The 19,151-nt window shown below is 28.1% G+C and overlaps 2 protein-coding genes across 2 annotated transcripts; one reads left to right on the forward strand and one right to left on the reverse strand.

Moving 5' to 3' along the window:
- Positions 1-5,723: 5,723 nt before the first annotated feature.
- Positions 5,724-9,598, forward strand: LOC127258192 (uncharacterized membrane protein At3g27390). The gene is made up of 9 exons (XM_051284938.1): positions 5,724-6,238; positions 6,325-6,433; positions 6,531-6,726; positions 6,825-6,958; positions 7,064-7,352; positions 7,437-7,543; positions 7,614-7,788; positions 8,652-9,100; positions 9,188-9,598. Exons 1-9 carry the CDS (start codon positions 6,154-6,156, stop codon positions 9,426-9,428), a joined length of 1,785 nt encoding a protein of 594 aa, XP_051140895.1. The 5' UTR covers positions 5,724-6,153; the 3' UTR covers positions 9,429-9,598.
- A 1,894-nt stretch (positions 9,599-11,492) lies between these two features.
- Positions 11,493-13,591, reverse strand: LOC127258197 (cyclin-dependent kinase inhibitor 7-like). Its single transcript, XM_051284953.1, has 5 exons — positions 13,394-13,591; positions 13,149-13,325; positions 12,835-12,902; positions 12,489-12,632; positions 11,493-12,415 (listed from the first exon to the last, which is right to left on the reverse strand). The coding sequence occupies exons 2-5, from the start codon at positions 13,308-13,310 to the stop codon at positions 12,310-12,312; spliced, it is 480 nt and encodes a 159-aa protein (XP_051140910.1). The 5' UTR covers positions 13,311-13,325; positions 13,394-13,591; the 3' UTR covers positions 11,493-12,309.
- Positions 13,592-19,151: the final 5,560 nt, after the last annotated feature.

Here is a 19,151-nt window from a genome sequence, read left to right on the forward strand (position 1 = left end):
GCGAAGAATTAATCATACGGCACAATTTATAGCATTACTCCAAACTTTAAGTTTCACCAAATTTAACCTATAATTCAATCCCTCAATAGATCTTAATATAATATCATTGAACACGAGGCATATTAAACAATTCAACCAACAATTCAATCAAAATAACACACTACTCAAATCAATCACAAATAACAAAACTCAAATAAATCCTATATCCATCCAAATTCATTACAACATTCACTTACCATGTGTTGTTCATTGAAATCTACGGTTGGTCGGTGGACCTTTTAGTATTTTGGTCGTAATTTTACCGCGATAGCTCTTCATATTATCAAACTTGCTGCCGATACTACCGGATTCGCATGGATGTAACACTCGGAGAACATACAGACCAATCAGTACTACAAACCGATAGATAACCGATATGTATTCTTTACCCAATCTGTAAATAAATATCATTAATACACATTATCCAAATCTTGAATTTATTTTAAAGTTTGTCAGAATCTATCAGGAGTATGTAACAATAGATTCCGAGTACACAGTAGTCCCTTAAAAGTCTATTACTTAGCAAACTAAACCTGAAAAAATGCAATTCGGGGTACCTAACATAATCGCATTTACCAACCCACAAATATAAGTAATTATCGATCAATCAAAAAAACAAAAAAATATTAAATTATGCAACTCCAGGTAACTAAACAAAATGTATATCTATAAAATTAACTAAAATCACAAATTAAACAAATAAAATCACCCAAAATTGGTGTCAAAATAAAAACCCAACTCGGTCTACGTAGGCAAACATACGAACAATTTCAAACCCAATTAACAAACACAACTACACCGATCACCCAGGGCTCCTCAACACCGAACCGATCGAGGCATACAAATATTGGACTAAGACTTATACCCCAAACAATCGAACAAACTACGATATAAAATACTAATGTTAGACAAAATAAAAAATCGAAAAAGGTCTTACTTTTTTTAGCTTGTCTTTGGGGATGAGAGTGGGTCAGTTATTTTCTTCACCATTTTTGCACCGATCGTTCGATACTTGATCACCGAGCGTTGGAGAACATTGGTTCACTTGAAAATGGAAGATGTAGGGTTTAAAATCGGGATGAGGAGAGTTATGGGAGGTCTTTCTGTCTAAACTCCTGTTAAATCGTAAGTAACTGTCTTAATTTTACTATTTTTTTTTAATTCGAAAAAAAAAAAAGTACTCGATATTTAACTAGAAGTATATAAAATTATAACGAGGGTAGAGCGGGAAGTAATGTAGGTATATATTTCAACATTAGAAGTATTTATTAATCTATTTCGAGTACTTGTTGTGTTTACAACGGTGAATTAAGAGAAAAAATAAATTGGGGAGTTATAATAAACCTAATCTATAAAGTAGGGACCGCAGACTAATTAATTTTCAAGAGGGACTGATTTACAAGTGAATTTTACTGACAGGGACTTTAGTCCAAGTCTCCCTTATTATTATTATTATACTTAAATATTGGCACCTGAAGTGTTTTAGTAACTGTACTTGGGTTTGAATTTTAATTTATATAGTTCTTTCGGATGCTATATAAAAAATAATAATAATAATAAAATATAATTAATAAATAATTTAAATTATCAAATTTAAAATAGGCTTAAAATATATAATTTATTTTTAAAAAATAAATGAAGTGACAAAATATATGACATAAATAGACAGAGTATAATATATTGGGTTTGTTTAAGTGGGACGGAGTTTATTACTCCCTCCGATCCAGATACCATGTCACGTTGCCGTGTATGTCCGTCTCACATACCATGTCACTTTATTTTTTTGGAAAATGATTACACATTTTAATTTCATTTTAAAAATTTTAATTTAATTTTTTTAATTTTAATTAAACTAATTAGTTATCTTAATCTTAATTTATAATTATTTATATTATAGGATAATTATTTTCACTAATATATTCTTAATTATCTACTAATTATACCCTTCCTAAAATACAGTGTTTACGGTGGTATCTGGGACGGAGGGAGTATTATTATTATTATTATTATTATTATTATTATTATTATTATTATTTTTATATAAGGATTTTAAAAGGTTTGTTTTTTTAGTTTTGGTTTAAATATTATTTTTGGTTTAATATTTTTAAGGAAATATTGTACTCCCCGTCCATTATAAATTGTTCATTTTATGTATTTATGTCTATTCAAAAATTTTCTTTTAAAAAAAAATATGATTATACATTAATTATATTTTAAAAATTTTATAATTTATAACTTATTTAATTTTAATTAAATTATTTAGTTGTCTTAATTTATAATTATTTTTATTATATAATAATTATTACTAATAATATATTTTTTAATTATTTACTAATTATATTTTACTTAAATTTTCTTGTCTACAATAATATGGACATTTTAAATAGTAATAAAATATATTTCTTCCATCCGAATTAAATATATTTATTTTGCTATTTTTTTAATCCAAGTAAAAAGAAAATCATTAATAAAAATATCTTCTAAATAATCACCAAAATAATTATACTTTTAATACTCTTTTTTTTTTTAATTCTACTGCAACTAATATTATGGGTAAAATAGATTTTATATTTCACTATTATACAACACATTTATAAACTATTAATTTGAAGATTAGGTGATGCGATTGGAGAGATAAATATATATTTATTTTTTATTTAAGTGATACGATGAGATAAAGTGAATTTTATATTTATATATTATAAAAACATAATTATTGATTTTTAAATTTAAAAATATTGTAATGAATTTGAGACATAATTAAAGAAATGTGGCGGGATGTTTAAAAAGGAGGGAGTACGTTTTAATAAAAGAAAAAAAAAAATCATTACCAAACACATCCAAAAATACTATAGAAAAAAAAAAAAAAAAAATTGAACGTAAGAACTAATAGAAAATAAAGTTTTTTTTTTTTTTAATGAGTTATGAATTTACCCGTACACTATACTACATGTGTGTTTTCTTATCAAACCTTACTTAATTTTTACTATTCATCAATTTTTTTTCTAAAAAAATATTAAATCATATATCTCTTTTTAATTTTTTATATTACACTTAAAAAATAATTTTATATTCAAAATATCACATTAAAATCTATATCATATAACTATTTTAATTTAAAATATTTACTATTAAAAAACCTATTATATAATTCCTAAAAATTAGGAACCTTTAGTTTTGTTGTGTGTTGATTATTCAGCTTGTCATTGCTTATTTGACTTATTGTTAAATTTGTTGACTAGTCAACATATTTGATCCATCTTTCACTCTGCATGCTCTCCCACATTCTAATTTAATTAAAAATTAATTGATAGTATTTGTTACACAAATAAATAATAATAATAAAATACTCAAAAGGCAAGTCAAAGTCTAACAAATGAAAGAAATACTATTTTTTTTTAAATTTCGAATAAATACTAAATTATTTTATTTTAACGACAGGAAAGCTTCCCATTATACACAACTTTTTTAAATGATGTCTGAAATCTACCTTATATACAAATATTAAAAAAATGTATTAAAGTCCGATTCACATTTAAGCATTATTTATATCAAATATTTATTATTAAAATTGAAAAACAAACAAATTAAACATTTCTTTTGTTTTGTAACTATATTTAATTCTCCATTTGTCTCAATAATATAGTCTCGTTACGTTGAACAGAAGATTTAAAAAATATTAATATTATATTAATAGTCGGTAAAAAAGTAAGAATAAATGATTTTTTTGCCCTTATGAATATATTAGTGTAAAAATTAGTGGCAATTGTATAATAATAATAAAAAAATATTGATAATTTTATAGTGATATGATTATTTATAAAAACGAAACTATTATTTTGGGGACGGACAAAAATGGTAAACAAGACTATTGTATTGAGATGCATGAAGTATTATTAGATAGTAACAATGATAACATGTGTTTGTTTGGGGGATTGGATTTTATATCTACTATTTATTCCAATTTTTTCCCCAAAAATATCGAATCAAACACCTATTTTTTATTTTTTATATTATACTAAAAATCAATTTTACCTTCAAAACATCACACCAACACCTATTTATATCACATCATACAACTATTCAAATTCAAAATTTTTACTATTCAAATCCCAACTCAAAATCCAAACCCCAAACAAACACACCCGAAGTGTAATCGATTGGGTGTAATTGGCAAATTCTCAGCATTTCCTAGATGCTATATAAATAAATAAAATTAATTCGATAGTAATGAAATAACTAATAGTTTATTATTAATACTATAAAATAACAAATCTTCGGAAGATATCTTTGGCTTATGATATTGATTAGACAATATAAATAAATGATCGAATATGTAACTAATTAATTGATCAATATTATAACTACATTAAGGGTGTGTTTGTTTGAAGGATTTTGATAGATTTCCACTATTCATCCAATTTTTTCCCCCCAAAAACATCAAATCAAACACCTATTTTTCATTTTTTATATTATACTAAAAATCAATTTTACATTCAAAACATCACATCAAACCCTATTTATATCACATCATACAATTATTCAAATTCAAAATTTTTACTATTCAAATCCCAACTCAAAATCCAAACCCCCAAACAAACACACCCTAAGTGTTATGATATGTCACTTCCTATTGAACTGTGTCATATTTTACTTTGTCCTAATAGTATTTTGCTATTTGTATAGTATTTAGGTTGTCCAAAAAATATTTATTTATAATTTGTTCTTCCAACATTTTTTTTCTGATATTATTCTAAATATATATAATAATATAGTATATAATTTTTATCATATCACAAAAAAATAATATTTATATTATTTAAAACCTCATATAAAAATATATACTTCAAATTAAAAACACTAGATAAAAAGTTCTAAAGTCTTATTATTTTTAATTTAAATCATAGAGCTTTGTTCTTTCTTATTATTATTATTATTATTATTATTATTATTATTATGGAGTTCTAATCATCATAACAGAAAAATATATTAACAATAAGATTAATATTAGTTTTTCACTAAAGTTTTAAAGTGATAATATTTAAATAGTAGTTGATAATATTTTTTTATGTTTAGAATCTTTTTGTCATTATATTTTAAAATTAAGTATTAATTCAAATTTTATCTAAATAAAAATTTATTAATATATATATATATATAATTAGAAGCCATTCAAAATGAATAAAATTGAAATTACAATCAAATAGTCATAACCTCCCATATTATTTTTTACTTTCCCTTTTTTAGTACAATATTTGATAGCATTATTTTTAACATATGTCATTATTTTATATTGAAAATAATTTTATAAACCACATTTAAAAAATAAAAAAATAATAAATTTTGTTTTATAAATAACACAAAGTTTAAAAAATAGGAGTATAAATTAAAAACAACTACAAGATATATTTTTTAATATCAATTTTAAATATATATTTGACTTGTAAAGACAAAAAATAATTAATTGCAGCATCAGCCCGGCGAATTCCCCTTCACCACGCATAAATTCTAAACACTCCAGGACCTGAACACCAGGAAAAATCAGATCCATTCAATACGTCGCGTCGACAAAACAACGGCAAGGATGCATCATCCCTCGGCAACCTCAGGAGCTTCCAACAATCAGCAATCAGGAACAGTAATCCAGCACATATCTGCACAGCAGCTTCATCAATACCCTAATCAGGTGAATCCAATTCCAATAATCCATCTTTAATAATTCAATTAAGCTCCAGCTCAATCACTCCAATGGCGGAAGAGGTATGAATCGAAGAAGAAGTCAATTCGATCGCCCGCCACCAATTAGAAGACGAAGATATTCCCTCACCTGTATATACAAAGTCGAAGAAAAGTCAATTCCCGCACAATCACCCACCATATCTCCTCTATCCTCGAAACTATTTTAAGCACACACACGCATATGATTTTGGGGATTTGGATTTTCTTTCATCTTCCCTTTGGATGATTGCTTAGGAAGCTTCTGATTCCGACAGAGACTTGTCTAATTATTTTTTGGGGAACTCAGTTTTCAAACTTATCCCCTATTTCTCGTCGAGCTTTTTTCTGTGTCCTCTTCTTCAAGAAACTCAAAAAAATCAAAAAAACCAAACAAACATGTCCGATGGTTTGCAGGATGCGATCAAAACCCTCTACGTGGTTTTTGCATTTTGCCTTGCCCTCTGCTTTGGTGTTCTTAAAAGTCAGTTCATCTTTATTTATTTTTCTTAATTTTTTTATTATTATTATTTTTTTTTGGAATTTTGGTAAACAAATCTTGCTCTGTAGGTTTGGTAATTGGTCCGATTGCTGCTCTGTTGCTGATTTTTGGGAATTCAGGGGTGATTTTAGGGCTTTTTCCTGCTCATGTTGTGTGGACTGTTTATACCCTTATCAAGTAATTCTTTAACTCATGTTTGGGTTTATTTGATTTGATTAAGAAATTTGTTTGATCTATGTTCTTGATGTTGATTAATTAATTGGATGATGTTCAGAACAAATCGATTCGATGCACCCCTGAAAGTAGCCATTTTGTTGGGATTGCCTGCTCTGTTTGCTTTCTGGTTAGGGCTTAGCATCGCTGGTAGTGTTCTTGTTGGAATTGGCTATGGATTCTTCACTCCTTTGATTTCTTCCTTCGAAGCCTTCCGACAAGACGATGAATATATGAAGTTCTATCATTGCATTGTGGTATATATATATATATCTTTATATATGTATATATGTGTTTAAATGTTTCTTTGATTCTATTCGATTCGATTTAATTCGATTCGATTTTTAATTTTAAGGATGGAACTTTGGGGACTGTTAAAGGTAGCTGTACTGTGGTTCGCGATTTCGCCGATTTGTGTTACCATTCGTATCCGAGCTATTTGAAGGAGCTTCGACACAATCCTCCATCGAACGAGCTCCAAACACTCCGGTAAGTTATTTCCTTTATTTACTCGAATTCAAAAAATCGACGCGCATTCCCTTGTTTTGGTTTGTTTTTGGTAGAATGATTCGTTTTTCGTCGATGTACGCATAGGTTTATTCATGTCCCGGCGTGCATTGCCGTTGGCTTGATGGGTTTGATCGTCGAAATCCCACTTTACACGGCGATCGCGCTCGTAAAGGGACCGTACATGCTCTTCCGGGGATGGCATCGACTCTTGCAGGACCTCATTAGTCGGGAAGGCCCGTTTCTCGAAACGGCTTGCATTCCCGTCGCCGGATTAGCGATCCTTATGTGGCCGCTCGTCGTTATCGGGAGCATCGTCATGGCTATATTCACCGGGTTTTTCATCGGGCTGTATGGATCCGTCGTAGTTTACCAGGTTAGAACCGTCAAATCGTGCATATTCGATTTTACGTTTGTCGTTTAAGCTATATTAATGAATCTCGACTTTCGGATAATCTAGGAAAGATCATTCCGGCGAGGCGTTGCTTATGTGATTGCTATGGTAGCTGAATTCGACGAGTATACAAACGATTTGTTGTATCTTCGCGAGGGGTCGGTTCTCCCGAAGTAAGTAATCGATTTGATCGAATGTTTTAATGACGATGAAGTGTCTTTGCTAACGATCTCTCGAAACTAGGCCGCGGTATAGGAAGAGAAAACCGTCGAATTCGTCCGAGCTTTCGGTGAAGAGAACCCAATCTGTGCACGATCGATTAGGTTCGGTATTCCCCGGAGCTTCCGGGATTCTCGTCCCGAGCTTAACGTCGTCACGATCCGTTCGAGAGGTTATAAAAGAGGTTAAACTCGTGCAGGTACGGATTTACTCCGACGTATATTTACGGCATGAGTCTGGTGCTGATTTTTCCTAATCAACACATGATTTCAAATAGTATTCTCTCTGTTTCAACTCACAAAATACTTTTTTACCATTTTCGTCTGTCTCGTTTGGAAGTATTCATTTTTTATTTTAGAAAAAATAATCCTACACTAATACCAAAATACTTTAACTTTTACCTAAATTACAAATATACTAATACAATTACTTGATGTATAAATCAAAAGGCAAAATTATCAAACTCTTATACATTTTCACTGGCTATAAAACACTGCTCCCTCCGTCCAATGGTAATCTTTCTATTTGATTTTTGCACGCGGATTAAGCGAAATTAGTATTTTATAGATACGTAGTGTTAAAAACAATGTAATGTCTATTTTACCCTTAAAAGTAAAGTAAAAGTAAAAAGTAGAGGTATTTTGATATTTAGTTGAGACTTACTTTTTCTGAAATAGGAAATATGAAGTTTTTATTTGAACAGACTAAAATAGAAAATGAAAAGTTTAGTAGTGGACGGAGGGGAGTATTATTTTCAATCTATTACAAAACTTTAAGAAGCCCATTTGACTTGAGACGAATGGAGTACATGATTTCAACATATATCATTTGTTGAAATCAATCGTATATATGATGTGAAAATTACCATAATACGATGTACTGTCAGCACTGTGTTGTACATGATTTCAACATATATCATTTGTTGAAATCAATCGTATATATGATGTGAAAATTACCATAATACGATGTACTGTCAGCACTGTGTTGAATTCAATGCAGTATATGCAATCTTACGACATCTATCGATTCAATTTAATGCAATCGAAAAAAAACTCTTGACAGATATGGGAAAGCACGATGAAATCGTCGGAGGTACGCGGGAAAGATTTGCTCGATGCGGGTGTGCTCGTGACGTCCGATCTTTGCGATTGGCTAAAAGCGAAGCGCTCGAGCGACGCGTACATTATGGACATCGGTTTGGTGTGCTACTCTTTCATGCACACCCTTCTCGACTCAATCAAAGCCGGGTCGAACGGGATGATTCTCCATGACGGCACCGAGGTTAACCACATGAATCGACCGCAGGACAAGCTCACAGACTGGTTCTTCCAGCCGGCGTTGGTCATGAAAGAACAAATTCGGGTCCTCAAGCTCGAAGACGGCGAGATTCGATACCTCGAAAAGCTCCTACTTTTTGGGAGCCTTAAGGATCGCGCGAAGGCGTGGGACAACGGGAGCTTCGTTCCCAACGACGCCCTCCGGGCCGCTCAAATCGAAGGCATTGCGCGACGGTTAGACGTCAAAACGAAAAAAGATTGTAAATTTATGTATGCGGATATATGTTTGTCGGGAATTGATGTGATGTTTTGAACGTGTAGGATGATCGGAATGTGTCGGAGCTTGTCGAAGTTTCCGACGTACCGAAGGAAATTCCGGCAGGTCGTGAAGGACCTTGCGGCTTATTCGACCGGGAACGAGTGCGCGGCGGCGCAGGCCGGGGGCGGGAGCTTGGGACCTCCTAAGGAGGGATCGAATAGATCGATAAACTATTCTGCGGCTAAGCAAAGCTCGACAAGATCGGGTTCCACGAGATCGGTTGCTTCCATTGAAATTGTTTGAGTTATACGTACACATATATATATATATGTATATGTATGTATGTATTTGTGTATGTATTTGTTCTGTTTTGGATTTTGTATATGTTGGGACAGCAGAAGTCTTAGGAATGCATATAGTTTTGTAATTGGTAGATTGATACAAGTAGTGAGAAAAGTATTGTTTTTTTTTTTTTTTTTTTTTTTTTTTTTTTTTTAAATGGGTGTTGTAAGTAAATGTAGGGGAAAATTGTTTGTGAAGCTTTTGTTATGGATTCGTTTTGAAATTTTTTTCAGGTTTGAGTTAAATAATATTTTGAATTTTATGAAACGAAATTACGTATTTTTATTGAAATTTGTGGGAAAAAAAAAAATTAAATTTGTTAGCCTATTTTTTATATATTGTCATTTGGAACTCATATATATATATATCTATAAATTTTTGAGAAGTAAATACTTTTTCAGAAGTCATGATTTATTTTTATGGGCAATATAACAATGTGTTTTTTTAGGGAGAAACACGTTTTCTATAAATATATTTTTCAGGAAAATTAATATATTACACTTTCATTATTTTTATATTATTTACACCATTTTTTATATAATGTTACAATAAAAAAAGAAAAAATTTAAACCATTTTGGTAAACAACCGAATCTTAAATTATTTTGTGATAAATTAATGCTATATTCAAATTTTGGTGGCTGTTTTGCTGTCAGAAAAATCATAATAGAAGAACAATTTAGATAATATGATGATAAACAAAACAATACATAAACGAGGAATGTTGATGTTAAATGCAGATTTAAGATTGTTTATGACTTATACAATTGGAAAGTCTATATCTTTTTTATAAATTTTTAACAAGATATTTACTATTCAATTATATTTTTTTAAAATATAAATTATACAATAATTTTTTTATTATTGAAAATCACAATAATATCTATTTAATTATATCACATGAAAAAATAAATTATTCAAATTCAAAATTTTACAATAAAAAAAATCATACCAAAAAAATCAAATCCTCAAATAAACACCCATATTTCGTGTCTCATTTGAATGCTTGACACATTCTTTCGATATTGAATCAATTAAATGTTCAAATTATTTAAACTATGGTTTAATAATCCTATATCGTTCTAATAATTGGTACAATTCAATCTCTATTATATATATGTGATAAACTATAAGGACACCAATAATTGGCCATGTAGGACTTCAAAACTATCAATAGACAAATCAATTATGAATATATTTATTGGTCAAAAGGACACAAAATCTTATGTTTTTTTTTGGTCAAGAGTGTTTATTTAGTAATTTATTATTATTATTATGAACAAGTGAAGACTGAGTGACCGACTGACTCGGTAAGGGGAGGGGAGGGGACCACGGGAAGTCAAAGAAAATAATAATGAAAACTGTATGCAAGAATAATGGCAAAATGCTGCTATGGGATGAACATAATCATTAATGACCATATTCAATACCTCTAATTAAAATTCCATACATCTATAACCATAGTTTTACAATTACTACTTTTCTGATGAGCTCCTATCCTTCTATGTGCTCCAATCCTGATATTCACTCATTCTATATATATAAATAATTTATTGAAAATTACTAAATTTAAATAATGATAATTTTGAATTTAAATAAATGCAAATCAAACACACTTATGTTTAAACACCCATATTTTATTGCTAATAGCATATTTTAATATTCCATTTGTTCCATATCATTTTCTATTTTTGTTCCCAAGATAATTATAGTCTTTTTATAATAATTGTACTACCTATCTAACATAATAAATACCTTTAGAACTTACAATATATTACACAAAAATGTAATATAATATTATTTTTACTACACAAATATAATATAATATTCCATTCTTCCTAATTTAAAATATTATTTTTATTATTTTCGTTTGAAAGTACTTTATATACAAATAGTAAAATATCTCTATTTTTAATAAATTACAAAAATCTCATTATTTTATTAATATTATTATTTTTTAATTTTTTTAAAAAAAAATGATCTTTTGGAAGGAAAGAAAGAAGTATATAACATAGCACCTGGAGTAATAATAATAATAATAATAACCATTTAAGGATCAAGAATGAAAAAATAAAATGAAAAAGAGCAGCAGCAACTAATCTGTTGTGCTAGTGAAAGAAGAAGAAGGGCAGGGGCAGGGCGGACAAGAAAATTACAGGTTAACTACAAAGGCACATGGGTCATGAGATGAGAGTAGTCACCTTTCCCAATCCACACCAGATATCCGTACCTCACGCGACAGCCCCTGCCTGCCTGCTCTTCTCTTCTCTCCTCGATCAACCTATACATATTGTACTGTACTACAATCATCCACACCCCGATTTTCATGTCAATACCCATTTAACAAAGAAACAGAAATTGAGGGAATTAATTAACTAATTAGAGAAGCAAGAGGGAATTGAAGAGGCAAATATACTAGAGTATTAGTTTAATGGATCATGGTGGAAAATGGAAATGTTGAGACTACAGTTACAAGAATGAAGTACACACAATAGCTGGTCAGTACAGTGAGAACACAAATGGCAGAATATAGGAAGAAAGGGAAAAGTGTCAAGTTATGCTAAGAGAGCATTTATTGAACGAGATCAAAGTGCAGAGTGATAGTCGATAGACCCCTTTTTTTAGTGCAGAAAAGCTTCTGCGGATTTCATTCTTCATCGTTTCGTGATTCTTCTCTAACTAGTTGAATATACACGCAGCACTATGTGAGGGGAGAAGCAGTAGAGAAGAGATGGAGAAGAGGAGTTAAGCTAGTTATACAGTTCATCTATGGCGGAATATGAAAGTTTCATTAATTCAAGTGGAAAAGAGAGTACTGTAGTTCCAAGTTTAGCTGCTGCTAAACTAATGGCGACTGCTTCTCAGCTTCATCGTGATTTTAGGTGATTTCAAATGAATCCACTCGTAGCGTCCTTCCATCGGCTCATCCTTCACTACATCATAGTTGTATCTGTATGGCGCAGAAAATTTAGTGTGATAATTCAGTGTTCATAAATTGATTAGCGAGAGGAAGAAGTGGTTACTTGTCAGTGAATTGCTTCTGCAGATTTTTTTCTGCGGCTGCGAAGAACTCTTCGATTTCAGCGCGGCCTGGCATTTGATTCTCTTTGGTACAATGGTGAGGATTGAAATCGCCTTCGACTTCGCTCGACGCCGATTTCTGTCTCCTGAAAATATTCGAGGTTTTAGCCACTCTTCGCTGAGGAGGATAATTGGTATCAGAATTCATAGCATTTAGCATTGAAGAAAGGAAGACACAAAATCTAGAAGTGCATTCAACGTTTCTCGAGGAAGAAGACGACGCAGCGAAATTCAGCTGTACTTAAAAGTTTGAATCGAAGAATAAATTATTAGTATTATAATTTTCACCTGTCACTGAAATTCACAGAATCGCCCGCCGATGCAGCCGAAAACTCCACAGTCAGCTCATTCTCCCGCTGCCGTATCAGAGGAGAAAGGAATTCAAAATTCAAAAAAGCTCCAAATTATTGGCAGAACATTAAAAAATTAAGCAAATCGGAAGCTCCAAACACGATGCTCATTCGCCTGTCTGCAACTTCCATAGGAATTCAACGGCATGACGTTATCAAAAACGAATTAAATATTTCCGCCATTAATTAAACCTTCAGATCTACAAATCACTCAATCTACTACTTGACCAGAATAAAGTCTATTGAACTCACAGGAGAAGATGGAGCGTCCGGTCTCCAGACCGCTAACCGACGGTTTTTGAATTCAGCTGAGATCGTCAACAGGTTGGAGTCAGCTAGCACAAATTTCCTCTTTCTCCCTCCCGCCGCCGCCTCCATGACCTCAGCCTCTCCAAAACCGCCGCAGTTCTTCATTCACTTCACTATTCCCTATACATACATACACATATATTATATTATATTTCACCAAAATCCAAACCGTACAAACTTCAAATTACCGTAACATCCACAACGTCGATCACAGCAGATTCGAAAAGACAGTTCTGAGAGATCAATTCCTGCAGCTCCTTTTATTCCGCTATGCACGTTCGAAGACGACGAATGAAGTGTTTTCGGCTACGGCTTTTTTTCTGTTACAAAAGGTTTTTGTAGCCAGAGGGGATTGTGTTGTGTTGTGTGCATGAAAGAGGGAAATGATACACACGAGTCTCGGTGACGGTAACGACAGTGACCTTATGAATCTAGTGTTTCCACCAACGGCTCAGATTGTGCCGTGCTTTTAAAAATGTCACAGTCCGTAAACGGCGACTGTCCTCGCCTTCAGGTCACAGACACCCGGTGGATGTAACCATCACCCGCCACGTGTACTGCAAATTTTTTCATCGCTGTGTTTGCTCAACGGTCTTGTTTTTTATGTTTGGATTTTACTACTTCCCTTCCATCCACTGCAAATATTTGTCTTTCACACAAGAATTTACGTGGAAAGTAAATAAATAATTATTTAGTTTTTTAATTTAAATGATATAATGTAATAAAATAAAGTGTATATTAATATATGTATATAAGTATTATTTTTTAAAAAAATTTAAAAATATTTCAATAAGTTTGAGACAAATAAAAATAAAATATTGCATAGTATTTGAAACGATAGAGTAATTTTTAGTTTAACAGTTATAATAATAAAAATATATTTTTTTATAAAATTGCAGCACACAAAGATAAAAATAAATGATTGATTATCTATTTATTTTGTTAGTTTATTTAAAAAATTATTTAAGATGGTTTATGTATTTTCTGTATAAAGTATTCGTAATTTAAATTTTTATTTAGAATCAAGTATTTATTTTGAACAAAAAAATATTTTGTTCAAAATTTAAATTAACAGAATGTTTAATGCATTTTTATTAAAAATAAAAAATTGTTATAGTCCCTCTGTCCTGCTCAAATGGTCTGATTTTGTTATTGTATTTAACATTAAAAAAAATTATATTTATATAATTTTTTGCACAAATATCGTTATAATAGTATTATAAAAACTAATAGAATTATTTTTTTATAATTTTTTTAAATTTATATTATATTTTTATATAATAATGAATATTTAAAACTCAACACAAAAAATAATAATAATAATAATAATAATAATAAAAGATACTCTTAAGGTTTGTTCGTTTGAAGATTTTACCAAAATTCAACTATTCATCCAAAATTTTCTCCTCAAAAACATCAAATCAAACACTTATTTTTCATTTTTTATATTATAGTAAAATTTAATTTTACATTCAAGACATCACATCAACACCTATTTATATCACATCATACAACTATTCAAATTCAAAATTTTTACTATTCAAATCTAACTCAAAATCTAAACCCCAAACAAACACACCCTTAAAGTCGTAGTATAATTTAAGTCGTAGTATAATTTAAGTAACTATTTAATTTAATTACTACTAAATTATAACATTGGGTTTGAGTGTCAGAATGCAAAGTTTGTCTGCGGTTGCGGATGAACTGATTGACTGACCTAATTGGTGTAAAGTTGGTAATTAGTCATATCCTCGCCTACTATCAAGAACCGTACAATTACAAAAGGTGACGGAATTAGCTTTTACATTTTGGAGCATAAAATATGAATTTATTTTTATTAATATGATTTTTCTATTATTATTATTTTTTAGTACAACGCAGTAAAAAAAAATAAAGAAAAAAAATAATATATTTAAAATTAGTGGTGGAGCCAGAAATATAGATTAGCATGAGCCATTTATATTTTTAATATATAATATATAAAAAAAATTTAAATATATAATATAACTAAAATTATAAAAAATTACAAATATTTGAATTTTTAATTTTATGAGTTTATAATAAATATATTTGACCAATTAAACTGAATATTTATAATAATAATAATTTTTTCAGAAATTATTAGGGGGCCAACTACTCAAAATCTTAAATTTATTACTTAAATTTTAAAAATTATACCTATAAAATATTAATACATTTAATAATAATAATAAAAAATCTAAAAATATTAGCTACGGCACTATTTGGAACTGAACAGATTTAGCAAGATAATATAGGGTGTTTTGTTTGTTTGTTTTTTATCGTAGAAAAAATTTTTGGTTTGAGTCTAATATTAAAATAATATTTAATATTATATTTTTTTCGAAAAATACAAAAATTAAAATAATAAAAAAATTGGAAGTTTGAGGTCAAAGAAACACACCCTATAGATCTTATTACTCCCCGTTTAAACTGAATACCAAATAACTAATTAATTAAGCTATATAAATTTTATTATTTTTTAAGAATAAATAAAAATAAAAAAGCTTAAGAGAAAAATTATTAAAAGTACACAAATTTATTATTTTTAAAATTAAAAAACAAACACTTTTTTTTTTTTTTTTTAATTATAGCATTTTTTTCAAAATGATTTTAATTGTGGCAAACAAGATAAGATGAAAACACACACACAAAGCAAAGGTAAAGGCAGCCTAAGGTTGTCTTTCTCGTAGTTTAATTTTGAATTTTTAATTTGCACAGAAATATAGACGATCATTGTCCTAGATTAGACGTTAGGACCCATACACATTCATAAGGGTATCATTATATTAAGGTACTGCTCCATCCGTCTCAAATACCGTATCTGCTACATTGTAGACACGATATTTTAAGAGGAATATAATTAATAGATAATTAAAAATGTATTAATGAAAATAATTATACTGTAATATAAATAATTATAAATTAAGATTAAGATAACTAATTAGTTTAATTAAAATTAAAAAAAATAAAAAAAATTTAAAATGAAATTAAAGTGTGTAATTATTTTCCAAAAAAGGAAAGTGACATGGTACGTGGGACGGATGTGGACATGGTATCTGAGACGGAGGAAGTACTATTTTTATTTTTCATCTTATCCATATCAGAAATAAAATTATCAAAATTGACAATTCAAATTAACGGACTAATTCTCTATATTTTATTTTTTATTTTTTTTAAAAAAGTTTTTATTCCCTTCTCTAGTTAGTAGGAGTGGGCAAAAAAATCGAACCGAACCGCCGAACCGTTGAACCGAACCGAATTTTCGGTTAACCGAACAAATTCGATTCGAATACAAATACTGCATATTTGATATTTGTTCGGTTCGATTCGGTTTCGGTTTTTTATATTTTTTTTCGGCTCGGTTAACCAAACCGAATATATTTATATAGTTATGTTATTATATTTTAAAATTTATATTAATAATTATATTCGATTCGGGTTTCAGTTCGAATATTTGAAATATTTGCAAATATTTTGATTTAATTAGAATTTTAATTATTTTTTTAATATCTTATTTTTTAATTTCGGTTCAGTTTGATTTATTTGCAAATATTTTCGATTAACCGTTCGAATACGATTCACGATTTCGGGTATTTGTTCGGTTCGATTCAGATATCAAATACCTGCATATTGCAAATATTCGAACCGTGTCCACCCCTACTAGTTAGGAAATTTATGTTCCATTAAGGGTGTGTTTGTTTGGAGGTTTGGATTTTGAGTTGGGATTTGAATAGTAAAAATTTTGAATTTGAATAGTTTTATGATGTGATATAAATAGGGTTTGATGTGATGTTTTGAATGTAAAATTGATTTTTAGTATAATATACAAAATGAAAAATAGGTATTTGATTTGATATTTTTTGGGGAAAAAAATTGGATGAATAGTGGAAATCTGCCAAAATCCTTCAAACAAACACACCCTAAATGAACCTTATAGATTTTGTTGTGAAATATTTCAAAAAGATGTGAAATTTGATACTTCGAATTAGTTTAATTTGTTAGGTCTTGTTGTTTAGTTTTTCTTGAGGTAATATTATTTTCTAAACAGTAAAATATGTGTTTAGTTATGTTTTGAGAAAAAAAAATATGATATTTTTTATTTTTATGATATAAAATGTCGAATCAAATATACATAATTATTTTATTTATTATATTTTCAAAAAAAATCAATTTCGAAAGTTATGTATGATTTTTGTTTGAATTTTATTTAAATATTCTTTTCGTTATGAATATAATATTACGGTTATTGTAGATATGTTCGTGAATTTATAAGAGTAGTAAATACATAAAAATATATTAGTAAAATTAATTGAATATAATACACATAATTATAAATTAATATTAATATAACAAAAATAAGTCTAATTAAAATTTTAAAAAATTTATAAACTATAAAATTTAGATGTGATTAAAATGTGTAATTTTTTTTCAAAAAATAAAAATGACATTAGATATGAGATGAACGAAAATTTAAAATATGACATCATATTTGAGACGAATAGATTAATATTTTAATACTTCATCTGTCTACTCACAAAGTATATATCTTCTATTTTGAGTTATCTAATTATAAAGTAATCATTTAAAATATTTTTTTTTTTACAAATATTCATATGTTATCATTACATTATTACTTTTACGTAAAAGTCAAAATTGTCTTTACACTATTTTTAACTATGGACTATAATTAAAATACTAATATTTTTTAAATTCAAAAAAAAAAGTAAATATTTATTTTTAAATTGAATGAAAGTAGTATAAGTTTTGTGAGCGAAAATAAAGAATAATGCAGTAGTTTTAATCTAAAATCAAAATTAAAATGATGTTAAAATAAATGGATCTAGATAGAAGTTTCTTGTAATAACTTGAATAAATAAGTAAATTTAAAACGAATATAAAAAATTAAAACTATATAGTTAATTTAATTATGTTATACAAGAAAGAAAGAAATTAAAAATGTTGAATTGTGAACAAGTAGGTCAATCTTACCATCAAAACACATCCTTGGGGTGGTATTACTATTTTTATTTTATTTTTTTTAAAAATAAAATAAAATAAAATAATTTTTTTTCATTTATTATACTCGTAATAAAATAATTTTATTTCATCAGATACAATTTTTTTAAAAAAATATGTAAAAATATTTTTTTTAAAAAAAAATAGAAAAAATAATATTTCTTTATTAAAGAGCAAAACGAAAATAAATTTAGATAAGAATAAAATTTTTGAATAAATTTGTATTACAAATGAAGTATTAAGCTAAATTTTATTTGCATTCAAAATATCTGATTAACAAATATTTATATCAAATCAAATAGTAATTTCAATTGAAAATTTTAATATTCAAAATCAAAATTTTACAAATAAACATATATTTGTAATATGTTTTGATATAATAATTAATATTCAAATATCATAGATATTTAGCTATAGGACATAGGAAGTATTATATTTATGTTTTGATTGATTTTAAATGATGTATAACTTTATATGTTATATACTTAATTGAGTTTATATTTGTTAAATAAATTTTAATTTAGATTAAAAATAAAAAGATGTTAATCAAAAATATCGACCATTGCCATGAAATAATTTATTTTTTTATAAAAAAAATATTATTAAAATATTTAAAAAATATAAAATATGTCAAAATAAATTAAAATTTAAAATTTAAAATGTTTAACAATAAATTATTAATTAACAATTATTTATAAAGAGCCATGTAAAAAAAAAAAAAGAAAAGAAAAGAAAAGAAAAAAGAATCGTAATAAATCCTTAATGAACAATTATTTATTTTTACCGATTCTAATTTTTTATTCTATTATTTTTTTAACGATTTAACAAAAATTAACAAGACACACCCTGAGCTTAATGAAGTTATTCCATTTAATTCTAGAATCTTCATATTTAATTCAAAATCTTCTT

This window comes from Andrographis paniculata, unplaced genomic scaffold (assembly GCF_009805555.1).
Source record: "Andrographis paniculata isolate CXL003 unplaced genomic scaffold, ASM980555v1 Contig59END, whole genome shotgun sequence".
In the NCBI taxonomy this organism is placed as follows: domain Eukaryota; kingdom Viridiplantae; phylum Streptophyta; class Magnoliopsida; order Lamiales; family Acanthaceae; genus Andrographis; species Andrographis paniculata.